At 37.5% G+C, this 16,528-nt stretch overlaps 2 protein-coding genes across 3 annotated transcripts; one reads left to right on the forward strand and one right to left on the reverse strand.

Moving 5' to 3' along the window:
* Positions 1 to 1,069: 1,069 nt before the first annotated feature.
* On the forward strand, positions 1,070 to 9,740 carry LOC143850774 (chlorophyll a-b binding protein 7, chloroplastic-like). Of its 2 annotated transcripts, none has more exons than XM_077360030.1 (5): positions 1,070 to 1,257; positions 1,378 to 1,544; positions 4,920 to 5,066; positions 5,355 to 5,487; positions 7,704 to 8,009. In XM_077360030.1, exons 1-5 carry the CDS (start codon positions 1,129 to 1,131, stop codon positions 7,776 to 7,778), a joined length of 651 nt encoding a protein of 216 aa, XP_077216145.1. In that variant the 5' UTR covers positions 1,070 to 1,128; the 3' UTR covers positions 7,779 to 8,009. The 2 variants fall into 2 exon arrangements, with proteins under 2 accessions (XP_077216145.1, XP_077216153.1); XM_077360038.1 differs by lacking the exon at positions 7,704 to 8,009 and adding an exon at positions 9,160 to 9,740 and having other exon boundaries at positions 1,076 to 1,257.
* Positions 9,741 to 11,419: 1,679 nt separating this feature from the next.
* On the reverse strand, positions 11,420 to 15,175 carry LOC143850755 (putative wall-associated receptor kinase-like 16). The gene is made up of 3 exons (XM_077360008.1): positions 14,210 to 15,175; positions 13,760 to 13,930; positions 11,420 to 12,787 (listed from the first exon to the last, which is right to left on the reverse strand). The coding sequence occupies exons 1-3, from the start codon at positions 15,066 to 15,068 to the stop codon at positions 11,610 to 11,612; spliced, it is 2,208 nt and encodes a 735-aa protein (XP_077216123.1). The 5' UTR covers positions 15,069 to 15,175; the 3' UTR covers positions 11,420 to 11,609.
* Between the last annotated feature and the right edge of the window lie 1,353 nt (positions 15,176 to 16,528).

A 16,528-nucleotide genomic window follows, 5' to 3' on the forward strand; every position in this document is an offset into this window, starting at 1 on the left:
GGGCTCTTGATTGGATCCACATCATTTTTGGTAACCTTTCAAAAACAGATGAGAAAGTAAATTGGGTTGCACTTTAATGACGTGGATCCAATCAATAGCCCTTTTCTGTCTCTTTATGCAAGGGCGCCCTTGTATCTATCATTCCTCTTATTTATCATTGGTTGAACCTAGGGATGTAAATGGATATTCGGAAATTCGATTACCGTCCGCATCCGAATCCGTTTAAAGCGAATATTATCCGAATCCGTTTCAAGCGGATATTATCCGAATCTGTTTATGAGATATCCGGCTCTTAGCGGATGCGAATTTGGTAAATGGTATATCTGATCCGTTTAACATCTGAATCCGAGAAGTAAATCCTTTTTATTTATTATTAATAATATCATTAATATTTATTTTTAGTAATGACACACTATCTTTTGTTTCTATAAGAAAAGTAAATATTCTTTTTAGAAAAAATAAAATAAAAACAAAAATAGCCCAAACTCATTCCATCAAAATAACCCAAACCCATTCCATCATATACAAAAAAAAAAGGAAAAACCCAAAGACCACTACCAACACTATCATCCATCCCCATCGCCTCCCTCTCTCTCTCTCTCTCTCTCTGCCTTTGTTTTAAAAGGAAGAATAGGATCTCATATATTTTAGGGTTTGAGAGTTAATTTTGTGAAGAGAATGTAGAGGTCTAGTTTTAGGATTTGGAAAATTCATTCGAGTAAATAGGAGAAAAAAGATAAAGTGCTACAATAAAATGTTCGAATTTACCGGATAAACGGATACGGAAAATATCCGAATTTGAACAATATCCGACGGATACGAATTCGGTAATAGATATTAAATATCCGTCGAATCTGAATCAGAATCCGAATTCGGATAGTGTATACTGTAATCGAATTCGGATATAGCCATATCCGCTCCGAATTCGATCCGTTTACACCCCTAGTTGAACCTTAAGAGAGAGTTCTTAATTTGGAATTTAGTGAAGGACTTACTCTTAATTAAAGGGATCATGGATTTTAGTTGCTCCAAAAAGATTTTGAGTGGTTAAAGATAAATGAATATAAATTCCTCGACTTTCCCTTTTTTATCCATGATCTAAAGCTCCATCCTCCATGTAAGAGAGACATGGCTCTCGTCTTACCACCCCCTTATTCTTTCAAAGGAATGGCTTCAAGGGTTTTTAACTCAAGGCCTCGAACTCGCTATTTAAATCCCAAATCCCCGTATCCTGTTTGTAAAGCCTCATGGCAAGAGGTCTGCTTTTTCTATCTGCTTCTTCTTCCCTACTTGAAGGGTTTTGTTCTCTCTCTCTCTCTCTCTCTCTCTCTCTCTCTCTCTCTCGATTTTGATTTCAATCTCGGACTGTTGTTGTAGCTTGCTGGGGTTCTAATATTCTCTGCGATTCCTTTCACCGCCGTGAAAGCCATTGCCAACAGTTCCATTGGAGAGGCTCTACAGAAGAGGTTACAGAGCACCAAGAAGGTTGCCATGGAGGATTCATCCAAGTTCAAGGCGTTGGCAGAAAGTGCTAGAGAAGAGAGGCAAGTTGAGGGTTTTTCAGTGTTGATTGTTTGATTTGAATATTTTTTTTCTTTTATATTTCTTGGGTCTTCTTTGTTTCTTGAATGGGGATTGGTTTAGGGGTTCTGGGTTTTGGAAAATGTGGGAATTTACATTGCCTTTTGTTTACACACCCCATAATTCAAATTTGAAATCAATTATTGCCTTTATGATCAGGCACCCATTTAGGCGTTTGGCATAATTCATTAGATTAAAAATATATTAGGATTTGTATACAGGAAACACAAGAACTCAAGAAGAGAAGAGGGTGTCTCCCTCAACTTTTATTTAAAATTAGATTAAAAACTCAATAATCATAACAAAGCCAGCCAGCGCCCCGCCCGCACCCCCCCCCCCCCAAAAAAAAAAATCCTAATTCGTGCATTCATTTATAATAGCAGCATTTAGATGCAAAAAGAACCATAATCCAACAATAACTTGTCTTGGAAAAGAAATATATTCAAAATAAAAAATGCTAGAGATAACTTTCATAGCTATTGTTTCGAACATCCTTCAATTGATTTCCAGATCAGTCAATTTACTATTAAACACCACGATTGATGGATTGGAGTTTCAATTGGTGGATTGCGTCTTCAACATGGTAAAACATGTGTTTCTTCTTAAACCATTGATGGGTTTATTCTTAGCATGATTCAGAACCTCTATGTAATCATGTCCCACCTGATCTGCATCATTCTCTCTAGGTTGAGAGGAGAACTTGTCCTCAAGTTCAACTCTTATTCTTTTGTTGAATCTCCATGATATGGAGCTAGGTGCTTGACGTTGAACGCATCCAGAGTAAGATTATGGCTTGGAAGGTTCAATCGGTTGGCATTGATGTTGATCTTTTCAAGTATTTCATAAGGATCAATCTTCCACGGACTGAGTTCACTACATTAAGCACTCAGGGAACAATCTTTATTGAGGATGACCCAAGCAAAATCTCCCACATCAAACACTACTTTCTGGCGATGTTTGTCCACATGATTTTTCACGTGAGAATCAATCTTATGGGGTTTAACATCAACATTTTTGTATTACAATATACACGCTTCATGTTTGGTACCAGAGCAAGATCAAGGCAGATTTAGAATTAAATTCGAATGCCACCTCAGATGGATTGAATTTCCATAATCTGTTTGTAGACCTAATGAATTCAAATTTGGCTTCGAATAAAGCATTATTCTCGAATTCTTAGGATTGCTCCCAAGAAGGCTACAAAGAAAATGAGCAAGGCTTCAATTCACAACATCCTTTTTCCCATCGATATGTGGATGACAAGTGCTACCAAATGAGAGTCTGGTGCAAAAAAGTTTTCAAAGACTTAGCCAAAAGTTGAAGTAATGGAACTTGACACATCGTTTAGGTGAACAATCTCATGGAAGTATAAAGAAGTGATATGTGATGCATCCATTGTCTTCTGAGAAGCTATAAGATGCCTCATCTTTGAAAATCGATCAACTACTAAAAATGCCGAATCCATACCTCTTTGTGTTCTTGTATGACTCAAGACAAAATCTATACTCTTATCTGTCCATCGAGCTTCTGGCATAAATAACGACGTATAAAGTCTGGGATTATTTGTGATTCTCTTCGAGGTTGAGCACGCATGGCATCATTCAACAAATCAATACACTTCCTTGTGAATAGATGGCCCAAATGATTCTGTGGCTATAAGTTGTATAGTCTTATCTCTCCCAAAGTGTCCTTCCCTATGCAGCTCTTGGATGATTTTGACCTGTAGAGTATTTTAACACAATTGATTTTCTTTAAATAGGAAACCATCTTGAATGAAGAAACCATTCCACTTTCCTTCATATGTTCTTAAAGTACAGATCATAAATATATAAATCACGAGATTCACGACACATCTCAAACCCAAGTGCCTTGGTGTGTAAGATTTAGCAAAGATGGTCTCCATCGTAAAGCATTGGCTATGCGATTTTGAACGCTCAATTTGTGCTTCAATATTAAAGTGAACTCTTGTAAATAAGCAGCCTACTTTGCATGTCTTGAGCTATGCTTTGTAGGCTATTACTAATATTCAAGGATTCATGATTGAAATATTAGACAAAGTCTCTTTCAATCAAATAGTGGCTCCAATGTCGTAGAGTTTGCACCACGGCGTTAAACTCGTCATATGTGGAATAGTGTAATTTGGCACCGCTAAACTTCTCACTTTAATAAGCAATGAGCGACCTTTTTGATAGAGTAATGCACCCAAACCAACATTAGAAGCATCAATGAGCGACCTTTGAATAATTTGGATCATGAACGTGCCACTACTTCAAAGGTCGTGCATTAGGGATCTTTTAGTGTTCTCCAGTTTTGACAAGATAAAAGGTTATGTTAAACTAAAGTATAAAAGATAAACAATGCCTCTCTCCAACAGCTTAAGCTTCTGGAGAAGTTGGTAAGTTAACATGGTATCAGAGCCAAAGGTCTCGAGTTCAAACCTCCCAGGTAGCAAAAATCCACATGCGATGGTCGGCCCAAAGTGGGACCACATGTGCCACGTGTTTGCCAAGTGGGCCACACGTGCGGGGGAGTGTTAAAGTATAAAAGATAAATACGCCTCTCTCCAATAGCTTAAGCTTCTGGAGAAGTTGGTAACTTAACAGGTTAGTCCCCTTCTGTTTAGGGCATGTTTGTCAACTGGTTTTTTGAGCTGTGTCTCGGCATTCACAATTATCAGATGCATGATGAGCATTAAAATCAGTAGGGTTGATTCATCATGATAATCCAAATACCAGACATTCTTTTTGTCTTTGCTTTTAGATGTGTCTCTACACAATCCTTCCTATGGTTTGCCTTGCATTTGGTCCTACTTTGTTATAATACTTTTATTTATTCATTTCTTTGCCCAAATAAATAAATTACAAGCAAAGTTAAAGCATGAGCACTTCCCCTCTCCTGCTTCCCTGCAACCGCACACCCACAATAAAAAACTACATCTCCAAGGAGAGGAGCGGCCAAGACAGTAAAGAATAAAAATTTTGTATTCAACCCCATATTTGCTAATATTGGTGATATTGTTTGCTTCCCTACACATGAGGCTTTCATGTGATTGGCTTTCAATTACGCTATTTCATAAATTTTTATCAAAATAAGAAAAAAGATTGGTGTATTGCCAAGTCAACTTCATTCCTGATAGTTATAACCAACGAACTATTTGAGAAAGCACCATAACTGTTCTGAATGCTAAACTCTGCTTTCTGCCACACCTACATGTACGAAACTGAAAGAGCAGAATGTGCATCTCTAAAGTCTTAAAAATTAAATGACCATTTGGATATTATCTGAGTAACTTATTTTTTTTGTTACATTTAATGACATAACACTTAACTATTGTTCAGTTTTTGGTATGGAAAGGAGCGCCCTCTCTGGCTTGGTCCTATCCCTTACGAGTATCCTGCGTACCTCACTGGAGAATTTCCTGGTGATTACGGCTTTCATGTCGCAGGCCTGAGCAAGGATCCTGTAGCCTTCCAGAAATATTTCAAGTACGTAAACTATGCTATATTTTGTTCATCTTTAATTACCCACTAACACGTTGAACATATTACATCCTTCTCATCACCATCGAAAAGGCAGTTGGCACTGAACCTTATAACTGATATGGAGATAGGAACCAATTTGACCATCTCTACTGATCAGATCAACCTGAAATATATGCTTGTATGAAATTCATTGACAAAACAATTTCAAGTTGCCCATAGACTTGCCAAACCCAACATTGAAGTTTTCAATATTCCAAGACGAAAATTCTAAGTTCTGTTACCTCCCTGCAGCTTTGAAATACTTCATGCTCGTTGGGCTATGCTTGCATCACTTGGTGTTCTTATTCCAGAATTGTTAGACCACTTTGGCATTGTGCACTTTGTCGAACCTGTGTGGTGGCGAGTTGGCTATGCAAAGCTTAAGGCAAGTATCTATGCGGCATGATAATTTATGAACCTGGGAAAATTTTCTATTAAACTTTAATATATTACTCAATAGTGGTTTCATTTACACCTATTTGTGTGATCTAATGATGCTTTAAGGACAGTACATTCCAACTTGAAATCCTTCACTCATTATTTTCTTCCACAAGTAAAATCACTTGGCATATTTCATCTGTTGGGGGGAGGCTATGGAAAGTAGTGGGTGGGTGGGAGACAAGTGTGAGTTCTAACTTGAAACCCTTCTTCCTCAAAGATTCCGTGGTGTGCCTTAGCCCTTCTTGATTTTTTTTCAATTCTCTTCTCTAATTTCTCCAATCAAGAGGGATTTGACTGACATCCTTAAAGTTTGTTGGTTGTCAATGTATAACCTTGAATAACTGGTTGGTTTCAGGTATACTGTTTCTGATGAAGCATCTTCTATTGTCATTATTAAACGAAAATGACCCACTGATATAGTTTGTCAATTTCCAATGCTTGAAATGACGTCTTAGTCATGCTTTTCTCATGGTGGATATGCATTTTTTATATATCTATATAAACATTCATGCAATTAGATGTCATCCCCTCGGCAAAATAAAATAAAAAAGTTTACGACTTTGAACATTGGGATCATAATCAAATCCTAGGGTTTAGGTAGATTTCTTAACAGCTTTCTTTCAGTGTGATAAGGACAAAATATTTTAACATTTTATATTGGTTCCAGTAGAGTGGAGAAGCTCGGATATTTATGAATGCGAAGTCACGGTTATTGTGAATAATTCATTGTTTTCTTAAACTACAGATGACTAAATAATCCTGTAATGACATATTGTAAAAACAATACTCTTGCTTATAATTACAACTTCTCGTAGCTTACTAATTATAATAACAAATATTATAATTGAATAATAAATTCAGTTAAACTAATTAATGCTGTTTGGGATAACTCTCCCTACATCTCTCCTCCACACGATGAATGCTTTCTATCATATAAATGATTTTGAGGTGTGAGATCTCTAGGATTCCAAACTTTCTTTATAGAGAAAACCATACCAACTGGCCATAGAATCAACTGTTTCTTCTTAACGATAGAATGAGTTAATAATACTTACTTGGCGAAAGACTAAAGTATGAAATGAGTGCATATACTACCTAGGTTTACATTACATAGTGTTTGGACTGAAGACATGGGCTTGGATTGCTACCTTCTTCATTTGCGGTAAGCAGAAGCTGCAGTTTTTTAAATTGATTTGAATTGATCTTTACCATTGATTTGGAATGTTTGGTTCTTGGTTGTGAGTGTAATCCTTTGTTTAGAAAAGGAGATGCAAAGAGAACGGCGTATTTCAGTCTTTCAATTATTATAGCGAACTTTATGCTTTACATTATGCACCGAACCTTCGTTCTGTCAATAATATTGTGGGCATATCACCGTTTGTCAACCTCTTCTATCTTTCCGTCACCATCGGAGCAAAAGTGGCCTTCTATATGGTGGTCTACATCATATGAAGCATGGATGGGGTTCTGCTTTTGGTTCATTGCCCATAGCTATGAGTATTTAAAATGTGGTCTTCTTTATTGGTACTCCTTCTTACAGACTCCGGTTACTGGGAGGAAACCTTCTTATGTGAGTCGCTCAAGTCCAATGCGTCTTTCTCTGGCAGTGATCTTACAATCCACACATATGATTTAATAATTCAAGATCTTTTAATTCTGGATTATGTTCCAGAACTAATATGATATAAATTATAAGGCAATCACTCTTTGGATTCAAGTTCAAATTAGTTTTAGTTTCCCTTATATAAGGATTATACTCTTTCATAGCATGAAGATCAAGCATGTGGATGAAAAATTTTTCCAATGTAAAAGATATTTTTGTTCCTTCAGCTATGTTTAACCTATTAAGTTTCTTCATGTGCTAGGAGTTATAGAGATTGTGGTACTTTTATTCTGATTTGTCTATTTCTTCTAGATGATGTTTTATGTTTTGTTCTTGAAATGTTTCTTCTGCTATGTTTAGCTTACATTTACTTTTTCATTCATTTTTTTGAATACACATATTTTACATTTAGGCTTTAATAATATTGTCTTAGGTTTGTTTTGTTTGTTCTCTTTAACTATTGTTGTTTTAGGAGAACCCATACTTTTCTACATTAGATTACTTATATTGTTATGATGGTTAATTGGTGAAGCTTGCAATGATCAATTTTTTTGCAGCAGTATATACTTATTAGTGTGCTCAATCACATCTTTTACCTTCCTACTTCGTGGCTGCCTTATTTGAGTGGGTGACTTTTGTGTAGCAATCTTGTCGGTTTGTTTTGTCCGCTCTTTTTGAAGTGATGAGCCTTATTCTGTTTATCTTCTCAACTAAATGCTTCTTGCTTGGATGCCAGTTTTGTACTGCATTTCTGTGGTCCTTTGAACTTATAGCCATTTAAGTAATTTTGTACAATACATCAATTGAAATTTTGGCCATTAGTGTCAGCTAATTGAGATTGTCAAGCTAGGGAGTGTGCATAACTGATACGTCTTTTTGAACTATGATTCATACTACACAAATGTTTCAATAACTTTCTCATATCTATTCCAAAAAATGAGTTTACTAATTGGAGATGGGGAAGTCTCAAGCACCTATTACTTTCAAGTTATTCCCCTGTTCAGTGACAGTCTTAATCCTATTATGTTTCCTCATTGGCTTTTCCCTTTTCAATTTTGTTGCGAACCAATTCTGGTTGAGCTCCATGTTTGCTGGCAATGTTGTTGGCCTCGCCGATGGTGTTGTTGCAGGATTGTCTAGTATTGGTTTAATCAGAGAATTCAAATTGCTGGACTTGTAGCAGCTAGCTTTGGCTTGGTAAATTTGATTTCTAGGTAAACGTTCATCTTAGGGGTGATAGTTTGGTATGAGGAGCAGGTTGCATAGCTTGGAGACAGTCCAGGGCATTGCAGGGCTTCTCTATGTACTGTTTGGCCAGGTGGATTCACTTGGTGGATCCGTTGTCATGATGTTTGGTTTCTCTTTGTTTGCTCAAGCTGCTCCTGGGCTGACGTTTGAGGTGGTTCTTTTGGTTTCGAAAAGGCAAAGCCTTGTTTGTTTTTCTAATCATATTCACAAGGTACTCTGCTTTAGACTTCTTGTTCGATGGCTGAAAGTTATAACTGAAAGCAGAGTCAATACAATATCAAATCAACCTCAATTTCAGGTTTTTCGCGTGGTACAAGATTCAATTTCTTCTCAGAATAAGCTTTTAAATTTTGCAATTCCCAATCAGATGAATGTGTATAGATAATCCAGATTGAATGACCAACCTATTGTAGCAATCATAACATCCTAACCACATGTGGCACAAGGCTTGACACCAATTGCTTTCAATTTCTTCTCAGAATAAGGTTTTAAATTTTGCAATTCCCAATTAGATAAATGGGTACAGATAATTTTGCAATTCCCAGTCAAATACTCGATCAAATATCAAGACTAAACAAGGCTGAGTTAAGTTACCAGTTTTTATACCTTGAATTTTTGGGTGAAAGTGAACTGGCGAGCTTAAAATCATATTCATTGTGTACTTACCCCGACAATCCCTCTTGCCATGCTTTAAACTGACCTTTTCTTTATTTTCACTCTTTTTCTTTCTTGTGTAACACTGATGCTGCTAAAAACTTGTTGCAGATCCCTAGGGATAATTTTCGGAATGACAGAAAGTGGTGAAACAGTGGGTGCGGTTATAACTCAACTTTTATTCTTTTCTGGCCCCAAATAGTCAAAGGAAACAGGCATCACTCTGATAGGAATCATCATTCTTTTCTGCACCTAATACGCTTGATATGCTTCCCACTGAGGTGGAATGTTATGTGGCCCATCCATTGAAGCTAATGGAAGATCAAGGGGTCCATCCATGGAAGAAGATTACTTCTTGTTTGAATGTGATTCTAAGGAGAAAAAGTAATGTTTACATTAGGAAAGGCTACAATAATTCCCATAAGTGAAGAGGCTCATATATTCACCTCATAATTCTCTTTGATGGTGCACCTATACATGCATAATGTGGCTGTCTAAGTGCAATCTCAAGTGCTGGGGATAGGATTAGGGTCATGTTGATCCCACATTGTAACCTGTAATTAGCTTTTTATTTCTTGATGTGGGTTTAGTACTTCACTTCTTTCTCTGGTTGAGACAGTGAAAGTATGTATATGCATACAAATCTACACATTCAAACAAGATGCAATTTAGGGTATTCATCTTTAGTCGCACGTTCATTGCACGTGCATCTCTTACTAGTATCCATAAAAGCTAGTTTTGGGGTATTTTCGTGAGTTAAGTACTTTTTACCCCATCATCCCTTCAAACATCTAGAAAACGATTAGTTTGAGGGTATTTTTGTAAGTTGAATGTCTTCTACCCAAATACCATAATATCCATAAAAGGCTAGTTTTGGGGTATTTCGTGAGTTAAATACTTTTTACCCCATTACCCCTTCAAACATCTAGACAACGATTAGTTTGAGGGTATTTTTGTAAGTTGAATGTCTTCTACCCAAATACCATAATATCCGTAAAAGGCTAGTTTTGGGGTATTTCGTGAGTTAAATACTTTTTACCCCATTACCCCTTCAAACATCTAGAAAACGATTAGTTTGAGGGTATTTTTGTAAGTTGAATGTCTTCTACCCAAATGCCATAATATCCATAAAAGGCTAGTTTTGGGGTATTTTGGTAAGTTAAATAATTTTCATGTATATCCTCCCAACAACTAAATCACTAAGTATATTGGTAAGTTAAATAAGTTTCATGTATACCCTCCCAACAACTAAATAACCACTAGTTTTGGTAGGACCCAATTAGATTTTATTTACGGCATCATTCCCTTTCCCAAATTATGATCTGCATTTCGGATACGGGATTGGAAGGTGCTAGGCACATACATCGGTCTCTACTTGAAAATGAAGATTTTACGTAAAATAATGGGGCTTTCCTAGGCCTTGGAGAACATGCATTCATTGGGTGACTGCCCGCTGAAGGCATGCCTATGCGGATGCATCCGAGGTACGTAGGTGGTTCTATCGTGGATGGCCACCTATCATTTAGTGGTATTCTTCTGATTTTTTTAGCAGGTTTGGGTTGGTTTACACTTACGAACTTCATGGGGTTCAACCACAACAGGGTTTTCCTTGTTTTTCGGAGGTTTCGAAAAAGGAAATGATGAAAGAAAGGAGAAGTGGTAGTAAGAGAGGGCGAAAGACAGTGTGAAAGATGCAAATATACATGTAGCAAGGAAACAACTATATGTAAGTAGAGGCCAAGAGCCCCGGGATCATGACATGGTTGCATGACCCATAGCTGTATCAAGTGAGAAAGACACAGAGAACAAAAAAGACTATTCATGATTGAGAGGTCAAGAAAAAATAACTAGATTAGTCACCAGAATCTTGGAGTCATAAGAAAAGATCAGATTGGGGAATCTCGGACCGCGGGAGCAGGAGGCCTCCCAGGAATGTGTGAGAAACAATTTGGGCATTGGGTCCCATTGAGGTCACATACTACATCGAGGCGGAGATTAGAGTGGTGCATCAAGGAATAAGATTGTTGATCATAATCCATTGGATAAGGTGATAGTAGAAGGAGACTCCTTGAATTGGATAAGGTTGATTGAATAGTTATCAAATTAGGTGGAGGTTCGTCATTCTCTTTCCATCATTAAGGTGATCGACTAATAGCGAGGCCGATAGGCTAGCTAGGGAGGGGCATCGAGGTGGAGTCGGAAGTATATGATTTCCTTACTCCTTAATGCGTTGTTGTCTTTTGTTGCCTCTTCCTTTCTTGTTGTTTGTTCTTGATTATCTTGATCGTCGGGGTTGTCCCATTCTTCCTTTCTTTAATTTAATCCATTTCCATGAGAGAGAGAAAGAGAGAGAGAGAGAGTAGTTTGATGGTATTTGAATCTCTTGGATGAAATATTATATAGGTTTGCATGTGAACTACATTAAATAATGGCAAGGAGATTACGCATAAATACAACTCATTTTTATATCTATACTTACAATAGAAAACATTTTATTTTGGTCAACAATAATATTTCTGCTAACAATAAGAACTTAATAATCTTAATAACGAGCAACGCAATCACCGTCCCATCTCTAACTCTAATAAGATGTCTTTGGCTTCCAAACTATCTTTCCCAACACCTTGGCTGTTGTTGTAGAGTCTGGATGGTTCACCAAGCAAATATTCACTCTCGTTCTGATTCAGTTCAACCCAGGGGTGTACCTCCAACCTTCTCAACCCATCGAGCTCCACAACCACTTCTTTCATCGTCGGTCTTTCTTCTCCTCTCATTCTCAGGCACCTCTTTGCAAGATCAGCAACTGCATAGATTTGCTTTGTCCCTCCCTCATCCACAACTCGTTTCTCCAAGATTTCAAAAAGACGATTTTCTTTCATTGACGAAATGAAATACATAGAAAGATTTCTCTCTTTCTCGGATCTACCGGAAGAAACTGGTTGCTCTCCTGTTAAGAGCTCCAAAAGAACCACTCCAAAGCTATAGACATCACTCTTCTCTGTTAATTGACTTGTCTGAAAGTATTCCGGATCCAAGTATCCTAGGGTCCCTTGCACTAACGTTGTTATTTCAGTATAATCCAAAGGAACCAATTTTGAAGCTCCAAAATCAGACACTTTTGCTGTATAATTTTCATCTAATAGTATGTTGGTAGATTTGACATCTCTGTGAATAATTGGTAAGGAAGTTGCTGAATGCAGATAAGCAAGTGCTCCTGCAGCTTCAGAAGCGATTCTCAAACGGTTTTCCCATGAAATGGAAGATGCATGACTCTTTTCATGGACATGCTGGAAGAGGGTTCCATTGGAGATAAATTCGTAAACTAGTAAGGGAACTTCAGTCTCCAAGCAACAACCCAACAATTTCACTACATTCCTATGGTTGATTTGTAAAAGAATAGAAATCTCATTTATAAATTGCTCGATTTGGATTCCATCGGCTACTCTGGACTTCTTAATGGCAACTATTCGATGATCTGCTAAAATTCCTTTGTAAACTGTACCGTAACCCCCTCGACCAATGATTCGATTTTGGTCATAATTGTCAGTTGCCCTTCTAAGTTCCTCTTCAGTAAAGATCTTGGTGGTACCACTTTCATGGGAAGAAATTTTTTCTTGTAATAGCAAGCCTCCGTTTTGTTGGAAAAATTTCTCTTTTAGCTTGATGAGCTTTATTTTCCTTAGTCCCCAGTATATCCAAGAACTGCTAATAAGTAGAAACAGAAGGCTTGCACATACACCTGAATCAACACACATGACAAGAGTAAGATATTAAAATTATCAAGGATTGAGAAAGAAGGAGGTAATGGGACCTCCATGTAAATAATTCTTCGGAGAGATGAGACCCCTCTTCCTTGATGTGTGATACAAGGCATCCCCTCGAGTTGAAATGGTCCCATCTAGTTTCAACTAGTGGAACTCCATTTACAGACCTCCAAAGGTAGACTCAAGAGGGACCTCGTCTCTTATAGCTATATCACTGAGGATGCAGCAACAGCACTTTACCTAAATATTGTAATACATAGTATGTAATGGTGTGGGTGCGCTTCTGTCTTTGCATGAGAGAGAGAGAGAGAGAGAGAGAGAGAGAGAGAGGCGCACGTCGGGGGACTCAGTAAATTTCTTAGGGGGTCGATTGTTTTCCATAGGACGACTTTCATATGGTTGAAATTTTGTTGGAGAATTTGAGGGTACTGTTTGTGATAGAAAGCAGAAACTGTTGCTTCAAGGTGTGGTATAACTTTCCTCTGGGAAAACATTTTCCAAAAACACTAAAACATGGCAAAATATAAGATTTTGAAAATCCACAATCACTAACAAATTTGGCATTATAAAAAATGATTTCATTTGGAGAAAATAGGATAGAAGAAAAGTCCTCCACAATTTATAATTTCCCTCTTTAATTTTCTGGTACTAAATCATTTTCCATTTAGAACTTGATATTTTCACCCTTCTCTCTCCTCATATAGAATGGTTTCATTAGATGTTACAGTTCCCAATGAGCTCCATTTGAGCCAAGGAAGAAAATTCTAATAAAAAGTAGGGGAAGCTATCAAAACAAATCGGGTAGAAATTTATATTTTTATAAAAAAAAAAACACTAAAATGGCCAACTTCCAGGTAAAATATCCTTAACTTCAATTATATTGATAAATTTTATTTGATGAGTAATAGAGATTAAGTCCTCTAAAATGGAGATTAAGAAGGGATTACCTAGAACAACTTGGATGGTTGGAAATTGGTCATCTTTGCAATCAGATCCGTCTTCCCCATAATGGCCATGTTTTCCCTTTGGGCAGCTGCAAATATAACCAGATCCGTCTCCCTTATTTTTGCAAATCCCTCTTTTACAGGGATTTGGATCACGCTTGCACTCGTCAATATCTACAGAGCCATCACAAACAACAACATATCTCGTTAGGATTTAAATAAACTTATTATTGCAAATCCTTATACAAAAGAAGTTGCAAAATCATGCGGCTAAAAAGTTCCTAAGGTGTCAAAGGCACATATAAAGTCAACACCACCTTTGACACCTTAGGAACTGTGGTCCGTATAGTTCTTTGTCAGCCCGTGCATCGCACGAAGTGTTCATCATGCTCACGTGTCAACCTCTCCTTTAGAGAGAGAGAGAGAGAGAGAGAGAGAGAGAGAGAGAGGAACCTTGACAATCATTAGGTAGGTAAGGGTTCCCTTCGAAGCCCGGCGGGCAATTGCAACGATACCCATCACTGATCGAATCATTACAGATACTTTTCAGGCCACATCCATAAGTAGATGTGTTTCTCCGGGCTACTTCGCACGTTTCACTCCCTATCACCCAGTCTAGTACCCTTGGGAACCTTTGTTTATTTTCATCAGAGAAATTTTGAACGGAGATGAGTGGAATGGAGAAATTGAAGTAATCCTTTTGGACTAAAAATGCGTAGCTACATGGACTGAAATCCTTGGTGCGAGTATGGTTGCTATAGCTTAGAAGGAAGAATTCCAAGTACTTGAGATCCTCTGGGATAGAGGTCTGGCAACAGCCAATGCCGGAGCACGTCCCGTTTCTTAAACGCTCTTTGTTAGCGCAAATTGAGATACATCCAGTAGTGAAGTCTGTAGCATCGGGGCCTCTGATATAGGCCTGGGTGTCGCAGCCAATGGCAGTGAATATGTTTTGTGTACTGGAAAAAGTGTATGGGGTTCCTATAAAATTAGTGGACCCACGGGACCAATTACGCCCGGGGGCCATCTCGGAGTAACAGTCCCATCCCATCCAACCAGCAAGGCGTATTTGCCCTTGTAACAAAATCTCTAGAACCTCAATTTCACGAAGGTATAGGAATGGCTTAGGAGGGTCAAAGGTGGTGTTGCAGGTTACATTGAACCAGCCGTTGATGAAACAGTTGGGATCTCCAATGCCAAAAGGATAGGGAATGGTGATGTTACCGCATTTATCTTGGCACCCAGGTTTAGCTATTGAAGATGCTAATGCTGTTGTTAGCCATAACAGCTGAAGCAACACATAAAGTGCCATCTCTCCTTTGTTTTTGTATATCTCTTCTTACCTACTTATTACATAAAAAGAGAGAAGCCCGGATGATATATAAAATATTTGATGAGAAAGGTTGTAAGCGATATCATCTGTTTCTACGCTCCGAGAAAGAAAGGAAATTTTAAGCAAGGATTCAAGTTAGTGTCATACGCGTTCGATAAAAAATGACACATTTGCATGTTAATACCTTCGTGCAATGAGGACACAAGATTTTCTTGGCAAGGCCCACCACAATCGAACCATGAACACGAATGCCAACACATTTTTTCCAATCTAAGCGAGTGGCGCTAGCATCCCCCAAGCCATATTTGAGTCCAAGTCTTTGAAGGATAGGTAGAAGTCACAATTATAGCGAAAAGTAGCCATGACTGACTAATAACGCGGGGGGTGACCAAGACTTATTCTCCTCATTTTTATTGGTTTTGTTGGTATGCTGACTTCTGAGGAACGAGAGAAAAGTGCCAAAACAAATGAAAGAGAGAGCATAGAAGGAATATTTGGAATTTCAGACCCTTTATAGAGAAAGACAGATTTCACAACACTAGAAAATCCTCTTATCAAATAGTGAAACCAAAGTTTACACTAGCCCAAGAACAACAATCAAAGTAGAAGAAGAACAATGCCCAAAAAAGATATGCTTCAATATATGAGAGAAGAACAAAACATACAAGATAAATAACACAAAAAAAAAAGAAAGCTTCAAGAGAAAAGCTTGCACACAAGAGAGCTTCAATGGAGCTTCAATGGAGGTCTAGGTTGTGGAGAATCTCTACCAAAATGAAGTTAATGAGAATAGACTTAGTCAAGGAAAGTAAAGAGAAGATAGCTTAGGTAAGTGGTAGTGGGTATGAGAAAGTTGTGTCTTAAATGTTTAGGAAAGTAGTGGGTTTGGAGTTCCAAGTAAAGGTTTGAATTTGAAATAGGTAGGTAGTGGGAAAAAATGGAGCAAACATGTGTGGCTCACACATGTGCAAGCTAGGCAAAAAGACCAACATGCCTATGGACACAAAAGTACATATTTGCCCTCACTACAACACTCAAAATAAAAATAAAATAAAGCTACCTAAAAAATACACTTTAAAATTTAACACCCTTGAGGTATCTTCCTTCCTCTTGAGGATTAGGTAAGACCACAGTTAGCAAAACTTTTAAACAAAACGTGTTTTTATTGGTACTTCCTTTAAAACTTTTACATTTAAGAAAACACCATTTCTTTTTAGGAAAATGTTTAAAATGGGCTTTAAACACTTTTTTTTGGCTAAACTTTCCAATTTTACCCCGCCATATTTTGTAAATTAATGACAAAATTTTAAATGCAACTTTTTTTGCTTACTATGGGTAAGACCCTTATATTTTGTCTTGTAAAAAATAAGAATATAGCATCACGTGAATGAGGGTTCAAGTCTCTTCCCTTTTCTTGAAATGGAAAATAATTTTTTTTT

Source organism: Tasmannia lanceolata, unplaced genomic scaffold, assembly GCF_043159265.1.
Source record: "Tasmannia lanceolata isolate RefF3 unplaced genomic scaffold, GAP_Taslan_0.1 ptg000003l, whole genome shotgun sequence".
Taxonomy (NCBI): Eukaryota; Viridiplantae; Streptophyta; class Magnoliopsida; order Canellales; family Winteraceae; genus Tasmannia; species Tasmannia lanceolata.

Bases quoted from the DNA above. Each gene is read 5' to 3' on its own strand.
- LOC143850755 (XM_077360008.1), bottom strand. From the start codon at position 15,068: ATGGCACTTTATGTGTTGCTTCAGCTGTTATGGCTAACAACAGCATTA. The intron at 13,931-14,209 runs GTTCCTCTCTCT...ATGGCTCTGTAG, and splicing joins CCTACCTAATGATTGTCAAG to ATATTGACGAGTGCAAGCGT. The intron at 12,788-13,759 runs GTAATCCCTTCT...GTGTTGATTCAG, and splicing joins AACCATCCAAGTTGTTCTAG to GTGTATGTGCAAGCCTTCTG.
- LOC143850774 (XM_077360030.1), top strand. From the start codon at position 1,129: ATGGCTCTCGTCTTACCACCCCCTTATTCTTTCAAAGGAATGGCTTCA. The intron at 1,258-1,377 runs GTCTGCTTTTTC...CTGTTGTTGTAG, and splicing joins GTAAAGCCTCATGGCAAGAG to CTTGCTGGGGTTCTAATATT. The intron at 5,067-5,354 runs GTACGTAAACTA...ACCTCCCTGCAG, and splicing joins GCCTTCCAGAAATATTTCAA to CTTTGAAATACTTCATGCTC.